Below are 24,845 nucleotides of genomic sequence, written 5' to 3'. Positions count from 1 at the left end.
GCAGGTCTCAAACTACCAGTTGGAGTAAATAAATCCAGTGATAAAGCTGTAGGCCAGTGTTGTTTATACCATGTTTATGTTTGCAGTTCTACTCTAGTTAAGATGATTCCTGTGATTGGTCTTAGTGTGTAAAAGGGTGGATCAACGCATTTCAACAGATAGTGTGAACGAACGCACAGGTAAGACAGAACCAACTAAGTGTATAAAGAAAAATACGCAAACCGGTATGCTTGGCGTTTAACTGCAGTTTTTAATAACTAAAAATAAAGAGTTTTGAGTTTAGAGGTACTCGTAATTTCCCCTAAGGAGATTCAAACGCAACCAACTCCACGGAAAAATCCTGAGTTTAAAAAAAAAAAAGTGCATGAAAAACGGAAAACCGGCGTGGCGCTGATGGTGTATGGGCGAAAGCGCGCGACCATATGCATATCCCGGGTTCGAGTCCTTTTGCCGAATGTCTCCCCCTCTCTCTACCCCTCTTTCCTGTCTGCCTACTGTCAAAAAATAAAAAAATAAAGGCCACTAGTGCCAAAAAAATATCTAAAAACCCCCCCCAAAAAACGGAAAACCTAGTCTAGGCGATTTAGGCCTAAAAGTAATTGTTTGTGTGTCTGCAGAATCATACAGCACTCTCAGTGAGACAACCCGAAACCTTGCTGGTGTTAACATAAAGTTGTTGACAGCTGAGGTGTCGTAGGGAATTCTGATTTGGATATTAGGTGCCACCAGATCTCAGTCTAAAACCCCTGCACTCTCTGAGAGTAGGACTCAAAGCAGAAAACCGGATCAAAACTAGATGTTTGATCTAGAAGTATGTTTTCCGGGAGATGTTGGGAGCCCGTTGAGAAATTTTGTTTGATTTGATGGTACAAGATATGTATAATAAACGCACCTCTGTTTATATATATATATATATATATATATATATATATAAAAATAAAAAAAGAGCAGAGTCTGAATAATAATAAACTAGAGTAAATAGGATAAAAGTATATATAATAAAGCACAGAGAATAAAATAGCGCAAATATAAATAGAAGTAGAACTCAGTTCTAAAAGTTTTTAATAGATAAAAAAAAAAAAAAATAAATAAACTCTTAAAATGGCGAACTGCACTCAAAAGATCCAGATACAGTAAAAACTCTTGCTAAATGGCGGAAAGATTATGATTTTAAAGGACATCTTTCGGTTCCTGCTTGTACCCATTTGGTACAGAGATTACAACAGAAAGACAAACTTAGAAAAAGGAAAAAAAACCAACCAAGAATTAATAAGGGCAAAACATTTGCTTGCTGAAGCTTATAAAAGAAAGGCAGGGAACGATGAAAAGAGCAAGGAGGTTTATATAGCAGTTACCAGAGAAGAAGATAATGACACTTTTGTAGTAAGGGGGAGGGGCAGGCAACCACAGTCTCCTGCTGCAGCCGTGAGAGGGCCTGATCCCTCAGCACCAGTGGGACAAATTACTGAAGAGGAACCTCCATATTCACCATCAGTTTTTCACAAACTATGAGAGAGAGATCCCCAAATTTAATAACCAGCTCCCCAGTAGCAAAAATACTAGGTGGAGAAAACAGGCAGTTAAACTAGATGGCCTCAATGACACTGCTGATGACAGTCCCTATAAACAACAGTTCAAAAAAGGCAAATGCTTTACCCGAGATTCAAAACTGGGTCACCAAACATAATATTGATGTACCTACCTGCTCGGTTACCAGTTGGCAGAACTGGGCAATGCATGCTGAAAAGGTGCTCAGTGGAAAGAAAAAGGCGTCAACACATAAGAAGAATTGTATGGTGATTTATTGAGTCAGGAGGAGGAACTCAGCAGCTCTAGCTTAAAGACCAAACAAACCGGCACCCTATGGAGGCTTTTAAAGGTGCTCTGTGGCCAGCCCACTAGAAATCTGTCCTCTTGACCCATTTACTTCCACAGCGCTCACCCACATTCCCTACATAGATGAACTTTGTAGTGAAAGTGCTCACACTATCTTTTTCTGTTGCCAGCGAGCATCCTCACATCTCTTCAAGATGGTCCTTCTAAAAGGGGATTTTATAAATCAATAAAACCGTCAGTGTCCTGATGGTAGTCCATCATCATCCATGGATGCAGATAACACATCATGTGTGGTGGTTCCTGTTTTTATAAGAGCTGTGGCTTCAAAGGCTTTTTTGGAAAATTGTTTCTTATCTGCTTTGAGAAAATGTGAGGTGCTCAGACTGAAAATAAAAAATTGGGGTTGCTGTTGTAAACAGGACACCCAAATTTCTTTTATTGATGTTATAGCTAAATATTTACCTTTAAAGAAAAACTGTGGCTTATAAGTTACTGAAAGGAAGAAATGTTTTTCTTCCTCTAAGCTTTTTAAACTTTGTGGGCTCTTAGATGTGCTTGAAATCGTTTCAAATTCTTTAAAAAAAAAAAAAAAACCTGCAGCCGTCATCATTTTGCATCAAAAACGCAAAAGAAATTTGCGGCTGAAAAAAAGGTCTTTGAATAATCAAGGGGAAAGGCTGAGCTGCAGAGGAGGTGCCAGCAAGCTGGAGGACAGCTATGCTACCACCAGTGCAGAGCTTGCTCAACTTTAGCACCATGTGGGTAAATATTCATCTGCTGGCACAGTAAGGTGACTTCTGGACAAGGGCACCAAAGCCTACCAAAGGGACAGACTGATATTTATCTTCTGGATGTACAAGGATGGACAGCCTAAGACTGGCGCTGTTCTAAAGAATCCTTTTGGACATCTGGAGAAGAAGACTCGAGAGCGTCCAACAGTCCTGTGTGTTTCTAACTGTAAGCATCCCAATCCAACCCATGTGTGGGGTTGCTCCCAGCTTCTGCAGAGTTCTGGCCAGGAACACTGGGATCAAACTGTTCTCCAAGAGCAACTTCTTCAAACAACCCAGGAGCAGCTTGGTCATGATTGTGGATTTTCCAGCATCATGAAGGAAGGCTAACGTGATGACGAAGTGGGTCAAAGATCAGAACATCAAAGTTCTGGGCCTGGACCCCACTCAGAATCTATAATCAGTTCTCAAAAAACAATTTGAAACTGAACTAAATTAGCTTCACTAATGACTTTGCACCTGCTATGAATCTGGGTTAGTTTCAGCTCCTGTTCTCTGCAACCAGAACCACAGTTTAAGTTCTGATTAGTTCTGATGAAGCCACCTGATTAAAAAAAAGGATCCTAAATTTCCCTCCAGGTGATTAAATATTTGCAGTCGTGAAGCGGTGCTCCTAAATCCCATAAACAATCCAGCTATGAATAAATTAAGCTTTTCCAATTAAAGCTCTGCCCCAAAACATCCAGACACCACCTACATACATAAAAAGGCCAGAAGGTAAATTAAATTATGCTGGAGCGTCTCTGCTGGGATTGAAATTCAGAGGGGGAGCTTTGGTTGGATAATAAAAACAGCAATCGCACCTATAAATAAAAAAGAAACACCAACTAGGTGCTTCTAGGAAGATTGAGGTGAACAAGAGATTTAGAAAAAAAAAAGGATGCCAATTACTGGCAGAGAGGTCGCTGGCAGGCAGGAATCTGAAAATGTGTTGAAGCATTGCTGAACACCAGAATGTTCTGGGACTGAATCAGCAGCAGAGACTGATCCATTCACTCAGTCAGTGGCCACGACTCAGACATTCATGGCTGTAAAAGCATGTGGGGAATTTGTTTGGTTTGGAAAACAGCCAGAGTGGGAATTTTTGTTAGGAGAATAAAGAAATTCCCAATGCTGCGTTTAAGGGCTTCGTACCTCATGTAATCACAAAACGAGCCTCGTCACCACATCTAAAGGGACGTCTGGATCTCAGAGGAGGATCGGAGCTCCTGCAGCAGGTTGCTGTTGTGTCTGCCTCTCAGGTGATGTTTGTTTCTGAATATAAGGAGACAGCTGCCATCTGTTTCCTCCACTTTAATTCACTCAGACATGATTTACTGAGTTGTTACAGAACTTCTAACAAGACGATAAAAAGCAAATGTTTGTCAGGGTAAAGCTGAGGCTTTTTCACTAAATTCAAGCTTGTGTTGAACTTTTGCCTGAAGCTCTTACAGGTGACCACAGGGACGGTTACTGAGATGATTTCCAGCCATGAAAAGGAAAAGCAGATGGTCTGAGCTCCATTAAACCCTATTTTCCACATGACGGAGTCCAAGATGAATTGCATGATGAGGCAGGAGGCGAGGCTGGTGTCCATGCGGGCTCCCTGGATGTTCAGAACAAGTTGGTTTCATCCTTTCCTTTGTTGCATCCAGAAATCAATGTTTTCTGAAGCTTAAAATTCAGCCGCACCTTACAGTAGGAACACCTTTTAAAGTTCAAACAGGCCACAGAAAGCTGAACTTTATCTGATAAAATATGAATTCACCTTCTACAGCCTTCACAGGGTGCCTCAACAAACAGATGTCTCCTCCAGTGTTCAAGCTTCACATTATGATTTCAGACAAATTTTATTTTTGTTCGCTTGAGAAACGGGATAACAAAAAGCTGTAAACATCCATAGAGAAGAAAGAACCAAATTTCAGATACACAAATAAAAATGACACAAAAGTAAAAAAAATAAAAACAGAAACCACATTTAAACTATAAAACGAAGAGAAATAGAAAAAAAAAAAAGGATCATAAACGTTTCTGGCACCACACAGATCGTCAACATTTGATTTCTAAAGAAATGATCAAAATCAAAGAAAAATATACAGCAAACAAAATGAAAATAATTCACACTGATTCCTATAGTTTTAGATGTTTCTGAGCAGAGAAAAGCCCACAAATATCCAACTCAGGTTCAAGTGTTTGTTTTCCTCATTCAGACACGTTGCTGCAGATGGAAATAAGCTGAGAAGCTGCAGGTCCACCGCAGAGCTCTGATGACTGATCACCTGTAGTAGAGGTCTAAACAAAGCAAGAGTAGATTGACCTCCAACAGCGCCCCCCAGGTGTCACCAACGCTTCCACACGGGAGCAGAAATCAGCTGCAGAGCCTTAAAACACTCCAGTTGCAGCACATTACCTTCCAAAGGAAAGTTTTAATCACCTGCGTTGCTACCTATACAGCCAAATGCTGCCGTAAAATAACACAGTGCAAAGAAAATCTCTGCAGCTGGAGCCACGTTCAGGAAGACGATGATCTAAAAAGGACAAATCATTACATTATTGTTTAGCAGGAACATAGAAATCTATTACAATTAGCAGAACTTTGTGTTTGCTGTGAACATTCTGAGCAGGAGACCTGCTGCTTGTCAAAAAGGAAAAGATAGCCAACTAAAAATAAATAAAATAGTGTGTAAACTGTGCTGGTTATCATCTGATTGGAGCTAGCATCTTTTTTCCTCTTATTAACAATTAATAACATGCCATGTAAAGAGGAAGCAGACTCAAAAAGGTTTCTGGTTCGGTAACTTCTCCTCTGCTGGTCCGTTTCCTTTCATAGTTATAATCAAAACCACAACAACCAACAAAGTCCTTCACCACACTGTACCTGGAGGTTATTTCCTTATTTATCTACCCTGACATTAGATGTTTTTAAAGAAAACTGCTATAATCCTGCTCTACTGGAATAAACTCTTATTTTTAAGTTATTTATAACAGGCTTCCTGCACATTTTCGTGTCAACATGTCAGACTTTTCCAGACAGGGATGGGAGCATCTCCGTCAGCTTCACTGTTCACATGGAGGACGGGAACATTGCCCTCACACCACCTGCTGAGGGAGGGAAATACATCGGAGAATGATCATTCTTCTTCCCATCCTCCAATCTCATTACGGAGTCGTGCAGCGGTTCTGTGACAGGCAGTTTTTCTTTGCTCCTTCTGTTGCTTTGATATAGTTTTATTGGACTATTCTGCAGGAAAGCTCCGGCAGATTCCCTTTTCTGAGTTGGGATTTTAGTGAAGGTTATTAAAAGTAAGAAATATGTTTCTGTAGCTTCATCCCACAGATCTGTTGAATCTCCAACGTGTTTGTTTGACAGCTTTTCTAGAGAGGGAGTGGGACATTTGTGCCTCTTCCTATTACCTGTAATAGCAACAACAGAAGTTAGAGGTAAGAGGTTGAAACTTCACCATTAAACACACGTTCCTCTATGATCTGAAGTGTTTGGACAGCTCAACCGTTGCTTTAGATCAAGTCCAGACCTCGAGAGCTACGGTCCTGCAACTTTTAGATGCATCCCTGCTCTAACAAACCTGACATACCTCATCAGCATCATTCACCTCTGTAGAGGCCTGGTAACAAGCCATCTATCTGATTCTGGGATGTCAGAGAAGGTATGCATCCAAGAGTTGCAGAAAGGAAGGAAGATATTTCTGGGAAACGGTGTGAAAAGCTTAAACGTTTAGCTGTTTGATGTTTAAAGATACCTTTAATAATGTCCCTTTGATCACTGTCATGCACACATCCAGAACTTATCAGGAAAAAAACATTTGGTCCCTTTTAGCAAATTTCATAAGTTAATATTGATTGCGTTTATTTTAGGCAACTAAAGTCAGGTAAAAAAAGGCACACAGTCCATCCAGCAGCAGGTAAGGCCTCGAGAACGAAGAAACTGGCCAAACAGTCGCAGATTTCCATAAACACAGTTTTCATTTCTTAGTCTCAGTCAGGATAATGTTGGCTGTGACAAATATGAGGCAGGAGGCCGCCCACACCAAGACAAACCACACCCAGAAGGCGTGGCGGAAAGGAGACTGGTGCTTGTTGACGGCGTCTCTGCCTATCACCGGCTCCAGGTGGCGCCTGGAGAAAAACACCAGGCATGCCGGGATGATGTACTGGATCCCTGTCCCTGCGTAGGACCCGGTGATGCCTACCAGGGACTCCAAGTTGTGCGTGCAGAAGGCCACCACGATCGGCGGCACCAGGGTTATGAGGGGAAACACGACCCGGTCCACCACCCATGGGTAGGTGCCGCCATCCCGGTGGAAGAGTGTCTTCCAGTTGTTCCGGAGAGTAACGGCAATGATAGGGAAGTTGGTGCTGATGGTAAAAACTGGGAACAAGCCCAGGAAGTAACGCAGCACCGAAATGCCCAACACGTTGCAGTTGTCGGTGAAGTTCAGGGTGTACATGTCGTGCAGCAGCGAGCTGTCGAAGCAGAAGATGGCTGTAAACGAGAGGAGGGCGTAGAAGCCCAGGATCAGAACGTAGTCCGCCAGAACCAGAGCTCCGACTCGTTTCTTATCCGAGATGGGCGTCACCAGGGAGGGCAGGGAATGTTGGCACATGAAGGAATATACGCACACTCCGAACAGGTTGGGCACCCCGGAGAGGTTGGCGACAGGAGGGTGTCCCTCTCCGGTTCCTTTGGCAATTCGGATCAGAGCCAATATGATCATCATGGTGAAAGCTGCAAAAACAAACAAAGAAATTAAACAGAGTAGATCCTGCTTGAAGGTTAATCACACAGCTGTGAAGCTTCAAACAACCGAGACTGAAAACACGTGCTGAACAGCGCCGTCTGTGGCTACTACTGGTAAATGCAGGATGAAACTATAAACTCCTTATTCCACAAAATCCTCGTATTCATCCTGACACAAGGTGGTCAATGACTCCAGGCTGCAGGACACCGAGTGGCACACGAGCTGGATGTGAAACACAAACACTGCCACCTTCTGGATGATTAGAAAAACTGCAGCTGCGTATCATCACCTAAAAACCGACAGTCCGTAGTGCTCTATGGACTGTCAATTTTTATAGTATAGTTCTATACTTATACTGGTATACTATACTTCGGCTTCTGTTTTGTTCTCCTTTAGTTTTTGAATAAGCCGTCAAAAATTTAAATGGAAAAAAAAGCACTGCAAAAAAGTATGTTTTTTACGTTTTTTTTACATTTTAACGAGCAATTCTGAGAATGTTCTTCATTCAAAATAAAATATATATATATATATTTTATTTTTTTATTTGGTTGGGTTTTATGGTTGTAGCCTGTTTAACTTGTGGGAGTTGCAACTGACATACAAATACAAAGGGAAGAAGAGGAACAAATCAATCCAACCACTAAAGACCCCAAAATAAAGATTTTTTTCTCATAACTCAGCCAAATCAAACCAACAAACAACTACAAGCACATATAGGAACCCCATCTGCTATAAATAAAACCAGCCAGGACGCTCCGATGCTTTTAACACTGAACAGATAAACAAGTCGGAAATAAGCTGACGGCATCATTTAACCTGAGTGGAGCCGGCCTAAACCGAGCCGACGGAAAAGGGGCAATATTTAACCAGAACAACACGACGTCTATAAGCCGAATTCACAACTTCCATATTTTATTGCTCTTCCATCACTTCTTCTAATGCTTGTTTGCATACATATACAGGGGTTGGAGAATGAAACTGAAACATCTGTCATTTTAATGTGGGAGGTTTCATGGCTAAATTGGACCAGCCTGGTAACCAGTCTTCATTGATTGCACATTGCACCAGTAAGAGCAGAGTGTGAAGGTTCAATTAGCAGGGTAAGAGCACAGTTTTGCTCAAAATATTGAAATGCACACAACATTATGGGTGACATACCAGAGTTCAAAAGAGGACAAATTGTTGGTGCACGTCTTGCTGGCGCATCTGTGACCAAGACAGCAAGTCTTTGTGATGTATCAAGAGCCACGGTATCCATGGTAATGTCAGCATACCACCAAGAAGGACGAACTACATCCAACAGGATTAACTGTAGACGCAAGAGGAAGCTGTCTGAAAGGGATGTTCAGGTGCTAACCTGGATTGTATCCAAAAAACATAAAACCACGGCTGCCCAAATCACGGCAGAATTAAATGTGCACCTCAACTCTCCTGTTTCCACCAGAACTGTCCGTCAGGAGCTCCACAGGGTCAATATACACGGCCGGGCTGCTATAGCCAAACCTTTGATCACTCATGCCAATGCCAAACTTCGGTTTCAATGGTGCAAGGAGCGCAAATCTTGGGCTGTGGACAATGTGAAACATGTATTGTTCTCTGATGAGTCCACCTTTACTGTTTTCCCCCACATCCGGGAGAGTTACGGTGTGGAGAAGCCCCAAAGAAGCGTACCACCCAGACTGTTGCATGCCCAGAGTGAAGCATGGGGGTGGATCAGTGATGGTTTGGGCTGCCATATCATGGCATTCCCTTGGCCCAATACTTGTGCTAGATGGGCGCGTCACTGCCAAGGACTACCGAACCATTCTTGAGGACCATGTGCATCCAATGGTTCAAACATTGTATCCTGAAGGTAGTGCCGTGTATCAGGATGACAATGCACCAATACACACAGCAAGACTGGTGAAAGATTGGTTTGATGAACATGAAAGTGAAGTTGAACATCTCCCATGGCCTGCACAGTCACCAGATCTAAATATTATTGAGCCACTTTGGGGTGTTTTGGAGGAGTGAGTCAGGAAACGTTTTCCTCCACCAGTATCACGTAGTGACCTGGCCACTATCCTGCAAGAAGAATGGCTTAAAATCCCTCTGACCACTGTGCAGGACTTGTATATGTCATTCCCAAGATGAATTGATGCTGTATTGGCCGCAAAAGGAGGCCCTACACCATACTAATAAATTATTGTGGTCTAAAACCAGGTGTTTCAGTTTCATTGTATATATATATATATATATATATATGATGAAAAGCCGTTTCAAAATCAGAAGGTCAATATTTTTACCTAATCTGACACTAAAGAAGCTTCACTTTCAAAGTTTTTTAATAAATAAGAATGAACAATGATTTGGAGGCTTTAGAAAACATGTTTCATTTTTCATAAATAAATATTGAAATAAAGGAGGTAACGCCAATCTTCAGCCTTGCTGCCAACTTTTCTTGAATTCAGCACTTTCACAGTATGGAAAACCTGCTGTGTTATTGTTCAATATTTAATGCATCTCTGGCTTCCATCCAATGTAATCTCAGGGTGTAGGGAAAGCTTTGCTACTCCCAATTTAAACGTTAACTCTCTTATTAGACTGAGGTCAGGATGGTGGGCAACAGACCAGCTTTCAAGGACAAAAAGTCTCTTTGTTATATTGTCTGCAGGCATAAAACCACTTCTTGTCTTGATAAACCAAAAGACGTTGCAGTCTTTTGTTGAAGCCACTTTCAACCGTTTTTTTACAACTCTTGTCATCCGTTTGTTCCTCTAATCCAGTTTTTAATCTAGAAACCCAATTCCATTGAAGTTGGGACGTTGTGTAAAACCTAAATAAAAACAGAATACAATGATCTGCTAATCCTGTTCAACCTCTATCCAACTGAATCCACAACAAAAACAAGATATTTAATGTTCAAACCGCTAAATGTTATGATAAATCTTATTCTTGCAACATGTTTCAACACAGCTGGGACAGGGTCATGTTCACCACTGGGTTACATCACCTTTCCTTTTAACACTCCTGTTTGATGAACAGTTGCTCAACAGTCCTGGGTCTCTTAGCTCTTCATAATGCGCCACACATTTTCAATGGGAGACAGGTCTGGACTGCAGGAAGATCTAGAACCAGAACTCTTTATTACGAAGCCACGCTGTTGGAACACGTGCAGAATGTGGCTTGGCATTGTCTTGCTGAAATAAGCAGGGCGTCCCTGAAGAAGTCATTGTTTGGACAGCAGCAGATGTTGCTTCAAAACCTTGATGTACCTTTCAGCATTAATGGTGCCTTCACAGATGTGCCAGTTACCCATGATGCCATGGGCACCAACACACACCCATACTATCAAAGCTGCTGGCTTTTGAACTTTGCTCTGATAACAATCCAGACGGTCCTTTTCCTCTTTGGCCCGAAGGACACGACGTCTATGATTTCTAGAAACAATCTGAAATGTGGACTTGTCAGACCACAGCTCAGTTTCCCACTTTGCTTCGGTCCACCTCAGATGAGCTCTGGTCCAGAAAATCTGGCGCCGTTCCTGGTTGTTGTTGATATGTAGCTTTGGTTTTGCATGGTAGAGTTTTAACTTGTAGACGTAGTGAAGAACTGTTAACTCACAATGGTTCTGAAGTGTTCCTGAGTAAACGTGGTGATATCTGTTACAGAATGGTGTCTGTTATTAATACAGTCCTTCCCAAGGGGTCGAAGGTCACGGGAATTCAATGTTGGCTTTCAGCTTTGCTGCTTATGTGCAGAGATTTCTCCAGATTCTCTTAATCTTTTGAGGATATTATGGACTGTAGATGATGAAATCCCTAAATTCTTGAAGTTGTTCATTGAGGAATGTTGTTCTTATTCCCTTGAACCATTTGCTCACTCAGTTGTTCACAAAGTGGTTAACCTCGCTCCATCTTTGCTTGTGAACCACTTAGCTTTCTGGGTTGCTCTTTTTCTACCCAATCATGACCTGTTTTCAGTTCACCTGATCCAAACAGGCGTTTTTAGAGCTTTCCTTAACTTCCCCAGACTTTTGTTGCCCCTGGCCCAGCTTTGCTGGAACGTGTTGCAAATATCAAATTAAAAATGAGTGAATATTTGCAAAAAACTATAAAGTTTATCAGCATGAACGTTAAATATCTTGTCTTTGTAACGGACTCAATTGCATGTAGGTTGAACATGATTTGTAAATCACTGTATTCTGTTTTTATTTACATTTTACATAACAACCCGACTTCGTTGGAATTGGGGTTGTGTGTACAACAGAGAGCAAGATAACGATACAGGACAGGAGGAAGGAAGCTTTTCTTCTTCATCTTTAACACTGAGGTATTCACAGGAAGCGTAAGGGAACTGAGCTTTTAATTAGGAGTGCCTCGGGGGAGCTGGGTGTTATTGCATTTCTTAAATCCCCATCTTTAGGTTGGCCAAGATTAAGATTCTAATATTGAGGCTATGAGAAAGAAATGTGATGTGAAAGAAAGTTGATATTCAGAATATTCAGAATGTGATCAAACAGAAAAATCTAAATTACACCGACCGTTCAAACATTTTGATTCTAGGTGGAGGCTGATATGTACACTATCGGTCAACAGTTTTAGAACGACTTTCTCATTTAATGGTTTTCTTTATGTTTATGACTATTTCCATTGTACGTAGATTCTCACTGAAGGCATCAAAGCTGTGAATGAACACGTATGGATTTATGTAACAAAGAAACATTTTAAAATAACTTTGAATATGTTTTATATTTTAGATTCCTTGAAGTAGCCACCCCGGGGGACGGTGCTGATGGTGTAGGGGTTAAGCGCGCGACCTTGTACGGAGGCTACAGTCCTTGAGGCGGTTGTCACGGGTTCGAGTCCCGGACCCAGCGACATTTACTAAATGTCTCCCCCTCTCTCTACCCCCTTTCCTGTCTACCTGTCAAAATAAAGGCCACTAGTGCCGAAAAAATATCTTAAAAAACAAATAAATAAATAAATAAAAAAGTAGACGCCCTTTGCTGTGATGACTGAAATATTAACCTGTGTCTGTCTCTCAATGAACCTCTGGGAGGTTCTTTCAAGACTCTCTGGAAACCATCTCAGGCGACCACCTCATGAAGCTCATGGAGAGAACGTTAAGAGAGCAAAGCAGTCATCAGAGCAAAGGGAGGCTGTTTGGAAGAATCTAAAATATAAAAATGTTCAGAGTTATTTTACACTTTTTGTTTACTACATAATTCCATGTGTTCATTCATATTTCTGTTGCCTTTGGTGAGAATCTACAATGTAAATAGTCGTGAAAATAAAGAGACTCATTAAGTGAGAAAGTGTAACTAAAACCTTTCACTGGTGGTGTAGATTTTATTTAAAATTGTTTAAAGAAACTGAAAGTTGCTTAAAGGGGCGAGAAAATCTAAGTTCACAGCTTGTCATGGGTTTTGATAACGTGCTCATTTGTCAGACTCGCAGCTCCATAACGCTACGATGAGAGTAAATCACATCTTCCTGAGATGATTTTATCACGCTCACTGCACCTAAGGCCATAAATCTGGAATCTAGATGCTCAGGCACCATGCAGTCATGAAATAAAAAATATTAGGATTGATCACCTTTACAGCTCCAAATGATCAACAGACAGCATCAACATATAAATCTGTTGTATCCTCAGAGATTAATAACACATCAGCCTATGTAGCATTTAAACCCATTTTTCAGTAATTAGAGCAAATTATTTTAAAACCAGCAACTAATCAACCTCAGATTTCAATGGCAAGTTTTCTGGTGTAAATACATCGGAATGCAATGTTCTGCAAACCACAGAAAAGTTCGTTAAAACCGGGCAGAGTAGCCCATTCTTCCTCGGACTCATTCATTCAGACTGAATCAGCTTTTACATCTGCAGAAATCTGTCAGGATATGGTGATGAGGTGCACTTTCACAGTCCCCCGACAGTACTTTCTTCTTTGTTTGGCATGCAGTGAAAATAGGCAGGTAAATTGAAGAGCTGTAAGACGTCCACAAATCATGTCCCTGTAACTTGACCCCGTCCATCTCACAAAACGTGATTTAGATCACCTGAATAGAACCGTCAATGACCTTGTGAGGAATGCTTCAACTTAACGACACCCTGGAGGAGACTCGTACAGCTCTATTTTCTCTGCCACAAAACACAAAGAGTCACTGACTATCTCCAAAGACAAAAAAGATGGCCAGCTTCTTTCTCAGAATGGATGGGAATCCTGGACTTCTTTCATGCTTATAAAGCAGCTGAGTGAGAGACCATCCATCTCATGAGCAACAAACTGGAGAGGCTGCAAGACAGAAGGTCTCACAAAATCCAGAGCTTAGACTCTTAAACCAGACATCAGTTAGAAAAACAAGCATGTTCATAAAACAAGATTTTAAACACCGTCTTATGCATCTGCTAAGTTCTGATACTGCTGCTCTGTTTCCCCACCACGTCTGATAGCTTATACACCCTTCCCTCCAGTGGTTTTAGGGTATGACCATCATCTCATCATTAATTAAAGACTGACACTCCTTCAGCATCTCCTTGAGCACTCTTGGATAATCTCACTGGCGGCTAGAAGTGCAGCTCTTTGCCCAGTTCTAACCAAGATTTCTCCATTTCTCACCGCAGTAGAACATTATCAAATAAAACCAGTCAGCTCTGAAGCTCACAGGTTTCTGAAGCTGATTCTGGTGATAGACTGGGTCATAAGTGTCTACACTGCCTCGTAACACCTTCAGTGATCTCTGACAGCGCAATCAGCAAATTCTTCAAAAAATGTAATTATTGGCAAACAAACACCTAGAAGAAATAGTCCAGTTTGGACACATTAAACACCTTCTTCATGTGCCCGCTGCCCATTCTCTGTACTCCACTGACCACCAGAGTTCAACCCACCAGAGCTCCTTTGGGATGTGGTGGAGTGGGAGATTCACATCATGGATGGACAACCAACAAATCTGCAGCAACCACCCGATGCCATCATGTTAATATGGACCAAAAAACCTGAGAGATGCTTTACACATAATTTGTTGGATTAAGTCTGAATGTTCTGAATGAAAAAGGCGGTCTAGCCCGGTTTAGGCAAGGTTTACCTAATAAAGCTGGCATTGAAAAGAAATAAACATCAAACACCGGCTATATGACACATTGTTCATTAAGTGTCTCACTCTCCACTGCTGTTGTGTCACTGGAAACCTAAACTCTGCATGCTTCAAAACAAGCAGGTGGGGCTTAAACCTCATATCATTAATACCTAATCATTTATGGAATAGTTTGGTGTGAGAGAGAAGCCTTATCTGCCCATTTCCTTTCAGTCCTCTGAACAAAAAAAACCAAAAAGAAAAAGCATTTTAGTGTCCTTATGTGGATCAGAGTGGTGATTGCCTATGGATGACATTCGATTTGGTTGTTTGAGTTTAGCTAGGAGGTGTGTACTGTGATGGTTTGGTACAAATATGCGGAGTGTTGCACACCTAGCAGGTGTTATTAATGATGGATGCCTTAATTGGTTTATAAAAATAATTAATTCTACCACTGCACTATTGGTTTACTGTATAATTTCACCATCCAACAAGAGGTAATCTGCCTGAATTTACTAAAATGAACCAAAAACAGTGAAAAAATGCTGCTTTACAAGCAGGTCCAGTGTCCTGGCACGCAGAGTCTGACACTAAAGTCCTGTTTCTCAATATATGTGTTTTAAACGTAATTTTCAGCACCTCTGAACTGTGATTCTGCAGCACAGTTTATTAAGAATGCCTCATATTTCACTGTCGCCCTGTGAGCTGCCTGCTAAAATCCCAATTGAACAAACCACCAGAGTCCCCCTGACCTTCATAAACAACGTCTCCCTTCCTTATTCTTCTAAAATGCCACCATGTAGCTGTTAACATGCCTGCGGGCAGTTTCCAATCTCTCCATCCTATATTGTAGTAAACTAAGCACATTAGATGGATGGTATGAATGAGCTTTTGCTCCTAGAGAGTTTGGTTTATATTTAAAGATACAGAAACTAAAAAGTCTTGTTTTAACTCTGATGTAATCTTAAAAACGTGTCTTTAATATTTCTAACTTATCAAACATATTTTCTTAATCAACATTTATAGTCAACACTGAAAACCTTCAGTTTAGCCTTAGCAACATCAATAACAGCTGCAAGCTTTACACTGATTAAAGCCGGAGCAGATGCACTGAGATGAGAGAAAAGAATCAGTTTCTTGCATTTTAACTTCTACACAACTGAGAGCAAATTTAAAAAAAGCTTTAAAGGACGTCAGAGACAAGGTAGTAGAGTTATACAAGACTGGAATGGTCTACAAGACCACAAGCAAGAAGCTTGATGAGAAGGTGACAACTGCTGGTGGGTTACTGGGGAATGAAAGAATTGAAAAAACGACCATCAATCAAACTCGATGAAATACAGTGCCACGTTGCTTTCTATAGAGGCCGCATGTTCCTCCCTGTTTTAAGTTTTCCAGTGAACATCGAAATAATACAGAGAAGGTCTGGGTGAAAGTGCTGTGGTTAGAAGAGACCAAAATCAAGTACTTTGACAGTAATTTAATCCACTGTTTGGATGAGGAAGAGGAGGACACAGAGTCAAGCACGGAGGTGGAAATGTTATGCTGTGGGCCTTTTTTCTGTAAAGAATACAGTACAAATTCAATTGGCCAATATCCACAGCCATGTACACTGCAGACAAGTTCTGGATGGGTCTTCCATTGTGACAGAGACAAGGCATACAACTGAGGCAACCAAAGACTGGCTTCAACATTAAGATTGTGGAGTTCCTGAGCCAGGCTGCAGACCTCGATCCTACAGAAAATCCTCAAACGAAGCTGAAGCTTTAAGTTGCCAAGTTGCAGCAAAGAAACCTAAAGAATTTGGAAAGTTGCTGTTCAGAGGAGAGGACCAAAACCCTTCCTGAGATGTCTAGAAATCTGGTGACCATGCATGTCAACCAATGTTTTTTCCCCAAGGTCAAACTCATGTTCTGCTTGGAGATCAAATACTTATTTTACCCAAAGACATGCAAACAATGTTTAAACTTTTATGCAATTAATTTATTTCTGTTCGTTTGTAAAACAGCAAACCTACAAAAAGGGGATGAAGTAACACCACTGATACAGGATGAAGATGGAGCCAGAAGACAGTTTGTCAGAGTTGATCCCAAACAACTAACATAAGTAATGACGGATGAACGACAGAGACTAATGTAACAACCACAACAATATATGTATAACACATTCTTTGCTTTTCTGTTCCTCTGAGAACAGAAGAGTAACTGCAGTTACCTGAAAATGGGACTAAATAATGTTTCCTCATCCTGGAGGAGTTGGTGCTGCAGAAATATGCCAGCAGTCTATAACTCGCTGTGTCTGTTCACTCCTCCTCTGCACTAAAAACAAACACTCACAACCTGAGACAGAAGAGGACCGAGGCCACTGGTCAAGATTAAAGATTTAATTTACAAAGTAGGCCATCAGTTCGTTTACCTTCTCAGAGCACAGCCAACACATCTAAACACTGATCACAAGGACTCAGATTCCCAGCTTTACCAAAGTCGAAACATCTCCACTTCTTCCAAGCAGAAGGGGCCATTCCCCTGTGTTTATGGAAGACAGTAAGGAAGGATGTAACCAGAAGGAAGGAAGGACAGGAGGGAGGAACAAAGGAAGGAAACGAGAGAGGAATTAAGGAAGGAAGGTAGGACGGAAGGAAGGAAGCCAGGAAGGAAGGGAGGGATGGAGGGAGGGAACGAGAAAGGAAGGACGGAAGGAAGGGAGGGATGGAAGGAAGGAAGGAAGGGAGGGAACGAGAAAGGAAGGACGGAAGGAAGGGAGGGATGGAAGGAAAGAAGGAAGGAAGGACGGAAGGAAGGGAGGGATGGAAGGAAGGAAGGAAGGGAGGGATGGAAGGGAAGGAAGGAAGGAAGGAAGGATACAATCTCTATTATAATTAAATTTGAATCTTGGCATCCAAACGACTCCGCTCTGTTTATATCAACCATATGGTTGAGGTGTGTTAGCTGCTCTCGCTGCATCCGGCGCCTGCTTACCGAGCTTGAAATGTTGTGGAAACACCTCCTACTCTGCTTGTTCTCTGGTGGAAATGCTGGAATCAGTCAGTGAAGGATGAGTGGAATGATACTAATAATCACCTTGCAGAGAGCTGCAGTTTGTCTTCCACCTCAGGTCACCTAAAAACTGCCAACATTACCTAGATCACGTTCATTTATAATATCTTTAAGCAACAGTCTTAAAAATGATATCATTAGTTGAAATATTAACTGGCTGACTGCATAGAGTTTTCACTCTGCTCTAAGAAGCTTATTTACCTTATGTACCTGTTTGATGAGGGAAAATTGATAGTCGTAATAATCTTGGTGACAACGTCGTGATAACTTGTTTCAAAAACAAAGAATTGGAAACTATGAAAATGTTCCGACAAACTACATCATTTTACTGTCAAGTTGTCACTACATCTTCTCTAAAACAGGCATTATACTACAGTCATCAATATAAGTAAACATGCTGTAGCAGGCACCACATTTGAGCCATTCTAGCTTATATTTTATCTCAGCTTTCCCTCCTCTGATGTTGTTGCAACGCATGAAGAAAACAAAGCTTTCCAGCCGAGTCATTTTGAATCGTTAGCCTGAGCTGCAAAGACCATGCTGTAAAGTGACACCACAATCAATTACTCAGAGCATGCAGAGTGAAAGGTGCAGCTAAAACCCTGCCGCTATCCAGCCAGACAAACAGTGGACAGTGAATGGATGCTACTCTGTTGTTTATGTGCGGCAGAGCAGGGACTCTGCGGTGTTGTGATTTTAACAGCAGGTCCTGGATGGACGGTTTATTTTCACCCGTCGCCCCGAGAGTGACGGTCCAATCAAGCTTCTGATGGCCTGTCGAGCCTGTCAGGCAGAGGAATGAGAGGAGATGGGAATCAAAGACACAGAGCAGAACCGAACCATGATGGACGGACCTGACCACAGCGGCCACAAAGGCAAAGGCAGAGAGAGATGATAAAATGGAAAACAGGTGTGATGAGCCAGAAGGGGGGGGTAGAGCCAAGCAGGAAAGCAAAGATTATTTTTGGTTCAAAAGTTTTAAATATTTGTTGAAAATGAAAAAAAACCTCTGGTCCCAGACGTATTTTCAAATGAGAACCTGAGATGTTACAAGTCTATACTAGAACCACCTCTAGCAACAGTAACTCTTCTGTCCGACTCCCTCAGCCTGAACAAATCCTGGCCCAGCTTTTTCCTGAAGATTCTACAACAGCGTTTCAATCAGGCTGAAGTGGACCGGGCCGTTGTAACACCTTGATTCATTTACTACAGCCATTAAGTTGTAAAACTGCTGCTGTGTTTGGTATTATTCTGCTGCTGACCCGTCTTTGCCCAAACCTGAGCTGTGGGACACATGTAAGACCCTAGAAGGTCTGTTGTATATTTTTCCCACTTATTTCATGAATGTTTTCACATTTTTAATAACTAAAACGTATCTAATCATTAGATTTATGTGAAAATTTTGACAAAGTGATCCTAAAAGCAACTTGTATTGCATTCAAATCAAATTTAAGAAATGAATGTGGTTCAATGCTCTGAACTCTGTCAGGTTTCTTCCACAGAAAATAAAGGTGAACAAGTTTTTAAAATGATGGTAAAGAAACCCTGCTTTATAAAAACAAATTCTCTTCAAATATGAACAAAGATTCCTGCTTAATTTCATCAATATAATATGATCTATTATAGGAATGTGCCTGTCATTCGTTTCAGTCAACCATGAAGAATAATGCTCAGGATGCTGAGTCTGTTCTGGTACGAGACGGGTTAAATGGGTTCCCGAAAGCTGCCGTTATGTTCTGACGCCATTTTGCTAAAACACATGAAGGTTGAGCCTTTATTTCTAAAGGCTGGATGACTCTGCAGGAACACTATTCAAATGTTTTCAGTCTCTTTGTCCTGCTGATGATCTTTGCACATCTTTGGGGTTTTGATATGACTTGTTGATAATTGGCCATGTTTCATGACATTTCTAGTAGTTTGATTTAAATGTGTGAAGAACAAACGAACAGAAAATATTGTTCTGCTGCTTCAGAAGTGTGAATGAATGCACTGCGCTGTGAACCTCAGTGTAAAGGGTAAATTCACATATTCCAGGGTAGACCGCGCCTTCATCTTAGTTCATACGTAAGCCATAGAGATAGACTTGGTCCTTCACAGACCGCTTCTGAAGAAACTGCTCTTTTAATGCCTTTATACCTCTCATCATGACTATACATGTTGTATGTAAAAGAAAAACCTCTGACATGTGGCTTCCTCTTACCAATCCAACGCATGAGTGAGGTGAGAATCTGAAGATATTTGGTCTTCTGGGCGCTGAAGAAGGTGAAAGGCCCCAACAGAAGAGTGAACACGCTCTGCAGGAACAGAAAAGGACAAAATAAGTTAGTTTTTTTCCATGCATGCGACACACACAGAACCAAACAAAAAGAAATGAGTTTTTAACTCCTTCAGAGATCAAAGTCAGAGCCACATAAAAGCAGCGTTAAAGTATGAAACTTGCCTCACTGAGGGCTGAAGAAGAAGAAGCAGTAAAATGTCAGCCACTATGAATAATGCCATAAATGTCAGAGCTAATCAGTGGGAGAGTTTGATTTACAAGGCATGAATATGAACTGTTCTGCATAAAGCTGCAGCCGAGATCCCTCTAATCTTTGTTTAACTGTTTCTGAGGTGGCAGAACGAACATTAATTGAAGTTTCTAGTAATGTGTGAGGTTGTACTTAAGCGTTACATACAGCTCAACAGAAACAGAATTTTTGCACATCAAACAGCAACAAAAGTCAATGCTGAGACAGACAAATATCTATAAATTTATGGACATGGTAACATTTTATGGACAAAACTATTGGCACCGCCAGTAAAGATGTGCAAAAGCATACAAATGAAATAAATCTTTTATTAAAGCAGCATAATCTCAAAGTGTGGAAAAATAACTTATTTTGTGTACATTAATTACTGGGATTGATCAAAAAATCTTTAGAAAATGTTTCAAAAGAAAATCATCTGTTTCCTGCGCCCCCAGAAATCCATTTAAAATGATTGTAGTTGAAGTTGAGTTTTTAATTATACTCTAAGTTGGCGAGAGTTTCCAGGAACTTATATTCTGTGACCCATGACTTCCTGTTTTCCTGGGGAATAAATATGAAGGGACACAGAGATTATGCCACCACCCGCTATGAGAAGAATGTTAAGGATGTTTTTTTTTTTATAGAGTGCATTGATTCCTAAACTCTTATTTACGGCAAAACTGAAAATGAGCAAGTCAAAACAAAATGTTTCAGCAGACACAAAACCAATGAGCTTCCATTAGCATCTCAGTCTTCAGACCTGAAGCCTACAGAGAACCTGTGGGCTGCTGAACAGAGGAGATGCATCAGAGAGGACCCAGGACTCTGGGATGGTCAAAGATCTGTCTACAGGCTTCAACCAGTGAATGCTTGAAGAGAAGACCAAGTGCTGTCCTGCTGGTTGTATAAAGTATTAACAGCAGGGGTGCGAACAGCTGCAACACCATAGATTTTTTGTTAAAAACAATGATTTCTTTTTTACCATCCTCCAATAAATGACTTTAAATTAAAAACAGATTTTTATCAGACGGAGATTTTGCTGCAGGCATTTTTTTCACCTGTATACGAAGGAAGCCAGACACTGCGTCCATGTCTGTAAATAGCCTGTCAATGACTTTAGAAGGCACTTTGGAGACCTCCCGGATTGGTTTGCACAAAAATAAATACGAGATTCAGGAAACAAAAAGAATAGAGAAGGAACGGAAGAGAGAAGGACACGGTGATGGAAGGAAGCACCGAAAGAAGGAAATACAAAACGACACAAAGAAGAAGAGAAGACGAAAAAGAGGTCAGACATGCGGTAGGAAGGAAAGAAGGAAAAACAAGGAAGGACAAAGAGAAGGGAGGATGGACACAAGGAAGGAAAGAAGTAGGAGTAAATGGAAGAAGGAAAGGTTGAACACAAAGATGTATACAAGAAAAAAAGGACACAAGGAAGGATGGAAGGAATGACAACATTTAGACAATGAGATGGGGAATACTGTCTGGAAATCCTAATAATTTTCTTTACTCTTTTTCTTCCCAAACCTCTTCAGACCTGGAAAATCCCTAAAAATCTAATTTCACAGTTTTCCAGCCTGCGAAGGGATGCTGGACTATAACTCAATGAACATTCAGTCTGCGATCCTGCCTCAAACTCTCCATGATAAAGTCTCTCTGGTGCAAGCAGGTCCAGCATCATGGATACAAACAAACAGTATCTGGTCCAAACATCGATAAACTCTCAGCAAAGCAGTGATCAGAGCATTGTTTTAAAATACAGCCCATAAAACTTCACCAAAACCCTATAAAGACCATTCGTATTCTAGCTGATCTTTCTTCGTTACGCCACAGTCTTGACTTAGTGTTAATATGTGATTTTATGTATTTTTAAGGCGTCCCAGAAGCTCAGTTTTTTAACTTCAGCCCCATCAGTTCCCTTCACTTCCACTCATCCACTTCTTCCCTGCATCCCTCCATCCATCCATTCATGTCTCCAGGTCCGCCTGGGCAGCGTGAGCAGCATGTGATCTCAGAGGCACCATTGTGGACCATTTCATCTGAAAAGCAGCCTGCCGGGTTTCATGGAGGACACAGACACACACAAACATACACACAGGTCTCTCTGAGGACACAGAAAGACTCCAGTTCAGTGGCTGACATGTAAGAGACAGCAGAGCACAGACATAAAGACAGCAATTTAACACTGAATCTAGTAGGTTTCCAGGGTCACGTCCTTTGAAAGACAGATAATAATAAACAAGACACTTCAAACCAGTATGGACTATTTTAGCCTGTAGATCATGGCTGACTTGGGCTAAAACGATCAGAAACATGTAGATATCTGCACAGTTATAAGGTAGAAAAAGAAAAAAGACTAAGTTAAATCACCTAAAAATAGTAAAGTGTGTCTAAATCTTGAAATATAACCTGCTGCCGTCCTGGCAGAGTGCTGTCGCAGCTCAATCTGAGACAAAGCATAAATCTGTAGAACCTATTGAAGGTAATGAATGAACCATTATGAAGAGAGATGTGTCTGAAGGCAGACAAGAAACTGATCTGAACACCAGGCCGGTTGACAGAAGTGTTTTAGTCATAAATACGTCTCTGTGTAGTCAACTGCAGCTACGCACCTTTACTTTCCATCCAAAGAAGACTGTAATCTGCAATGTGGTCTAATTTTAAATATATGTCAGATTTTACACGTTTTTTCATATTTAATAAGAAACATGACAGACACGGTATTTAACTTACAAAATGCATGGTTTTATGTTGTGGGTTTATAAAGTGTTCCTTTGTGTTTATTGTGTCAAAAATCCATATCTTCCAGATTTCTGTAATTTCTGACTGGGATGGATGGATGGATGGATGGATGGATGGATGGATGGATGGATGGAGGGATGGATGGATGGATGGAGGGATGGATGGATGGAGGGATGGATGGATGGAGGGATGGATGGATGGATGGATGGATGGAGGGATGGATGGATGGATGGAGGGATGGATGGATGGAGGGAAATTAAATATGGAAATCCAAACATGTCTCTACAATCTACTTTATTTTTCTATATTCTTCCAGACTTGTAGTCAAATTACAGACTTTTCCAGGCTGAGTAGAAACTGTTGATCCTAAAAGGGCACATAAACTGAAGACCAATTTTAATAACAGGCTTTTTTATTGAATTTCTTAACAGATGGATTATTTTTAAGGACTTGTAAATATAACTATGAAACAATATAATCTAGGGACACTTAACTAAACTGGGTTTATAATGAATTAAACAACTGAATTACAATTTCTTCTCAGTGAGCTTTGCAATCTCCAGTCCAAACAACACTTTCTCCACCTAATATTTGCTCAAATAAACTCTGAATTAATGGAAATAAAAACAATAGAATGTAAATAATCATTGGTGGCAGGAATTGAGATGTGATTAAGACACAAGATTCTAACCTCTGTTTTTATGTCTTTACAATCAGACTCTCAGCAGAGTTGGTTCATGCATTTGAATTGTTTAAGCTAAAATTACAAAAGATAAAAAGAGATAAAATCAACATGAACTTTAAATTAACAGATGTTTATTATCATATACAAGAAAGGCACAACTTAATTGTAAAATAAAACATAAATAAAATGAAATTGTTTGTTTTTGGAGTAAAAGTTTGGCTTTATTAGAAAACAACAGCTGTTAACAGCAGATTTAATTAGAATCACATTCCTGCTGATATTTTGCTTTAAAATTAGCCTACAAATTTACCTGTAAATGGCTGCAAGCATATTCAGTTAATACAAATAAACTTTAATAGGGATACAGTAACTGGGTAATTTAACTGTTGCAACCTCTCTGATTGTTGTTAAAACTAGAAATACTATGTTACAGAACCAACAGGTCCAGTTCTGTCCTGGTTTCTATTAAAGTAAAGGCAACCAGGATGTGTCTGATTTAAATGCAGCATCAGATCATTTTGTTTTCAAGTCTTATGTTGTAAAAGAAAAAGGATGAAAGTATGTCTGCATGTGATACCTGTCTCTATGCCTGCAGCCAGCTTTACATGAACGTTTTAGTTGGGTTAGCTGGTGTGGAAAACGACTCAACGCATCCATGACGTACCAGATTCAGAGGAGATGCTGTGTTATATCAACTGTGTGCTACATAAACCTTTTAAAAACACAAATTAGCCTTCATTTCAGATTACTGTACCTGCCTGAGTTCTAAACAAGTCTGTCAATGAAAAAAGAAATCTTCTCGAAACAAGATGCGTATCAAGAAATTCATAATGTAGACAAATCGAAGGACGGCTGAATATAATGCATTTATTCATTTAATACTTTGCTTAGACTGCTTTAGTGATTTAATCTAACTCGTTTGTTTGCAGACGTCCAGATTTTCTCTTCGCTTTCTGCCTCCTAAGCACAGAAGCTGCTTACATTTCATGCTTAGTTTAATAAATTTTGCAATAAACAAAGACATTTTCTGTGAGGAGAAAAGTGGCCTGAATTAATTATGCCCCCACCCCCTGCTCTCAGCCAACAACGCGAGCTTTTATCCTCTGCAGCAGCTCACTCTTCAACTATGGGCATTTCAATTTTTACAACAGATACGTTCTTTGAAAAAACGATATCACCCATTTCTCCCTTTCAGAAGACAACAGGCTGGCTGTAATCACACACTTCAGTGAACTGCAGACACAGCTGAGTCTGAGAGACTCAAATGAAGCCCACAGAGGGGGATTTGTAGGACTAATCATGTATTAACAAACACACAGACTGTAAATGCTCATGTTCACAGTATGCGATAAAGCAGCTATTTAGAGCTCTTCACCATATATTAGTGGCAATATATTAAGCACACTACAGTCATTAAATTATCCAACGTAA

General features: G+C 40.6%; 1 protein-coding gene across 1 annotated transcript in view; it reads right to left on the bottom strand.

Annotated features, from left to right (window-relative positions):
* Positions 1-4,437: 4,437 nt before the first annotated feature.
* Positions 4,438-24,845, bottom strand: part of LOC124863464 (transmembrane protein 104-like) — a 70,443-nt gene continuing 50,035 nt past the window's right edge. The window contains exons 9-10 of the mRNA XM_047357842.1: positions 19,681-19,774; positions 4,438-7,350 (exon numbers count right to left, since the gene is read on the bottom strand). Of these exons, the coding sequence (XP_047213798.1) occupies positions 6,587-7,350; positions 19,681-19,774 (858 nt within the window). The 3' untranslated portion in view covers positions 4,438-6,586. The remainder of the gene's footprint in view (positions 7,351-19,680; positions 19,775-24,845) is intronic.

This window comes from Girardinichthys multiradiatus, chromosome X, assembly GCF_021462225.1.
Source record: "Girardinichthys multiradiatus isolate DD_20200921_A chromosome X, DD_fGirMul_XY1, whole genome shotgun sequence".
NCBI classification, from domain to species: domain Eukaryota; kingdom Metazoa; phylum Chordata; class Actinopteri; order Cyprinodontiformes; family Goodeidae; genus Girardinichthys; species Girardinichthys multiradiatus.
Note: the sequence above shows the minus strand (reverse complement) of the source record. Positions and strands in the feature narration are given on the sequence as shown.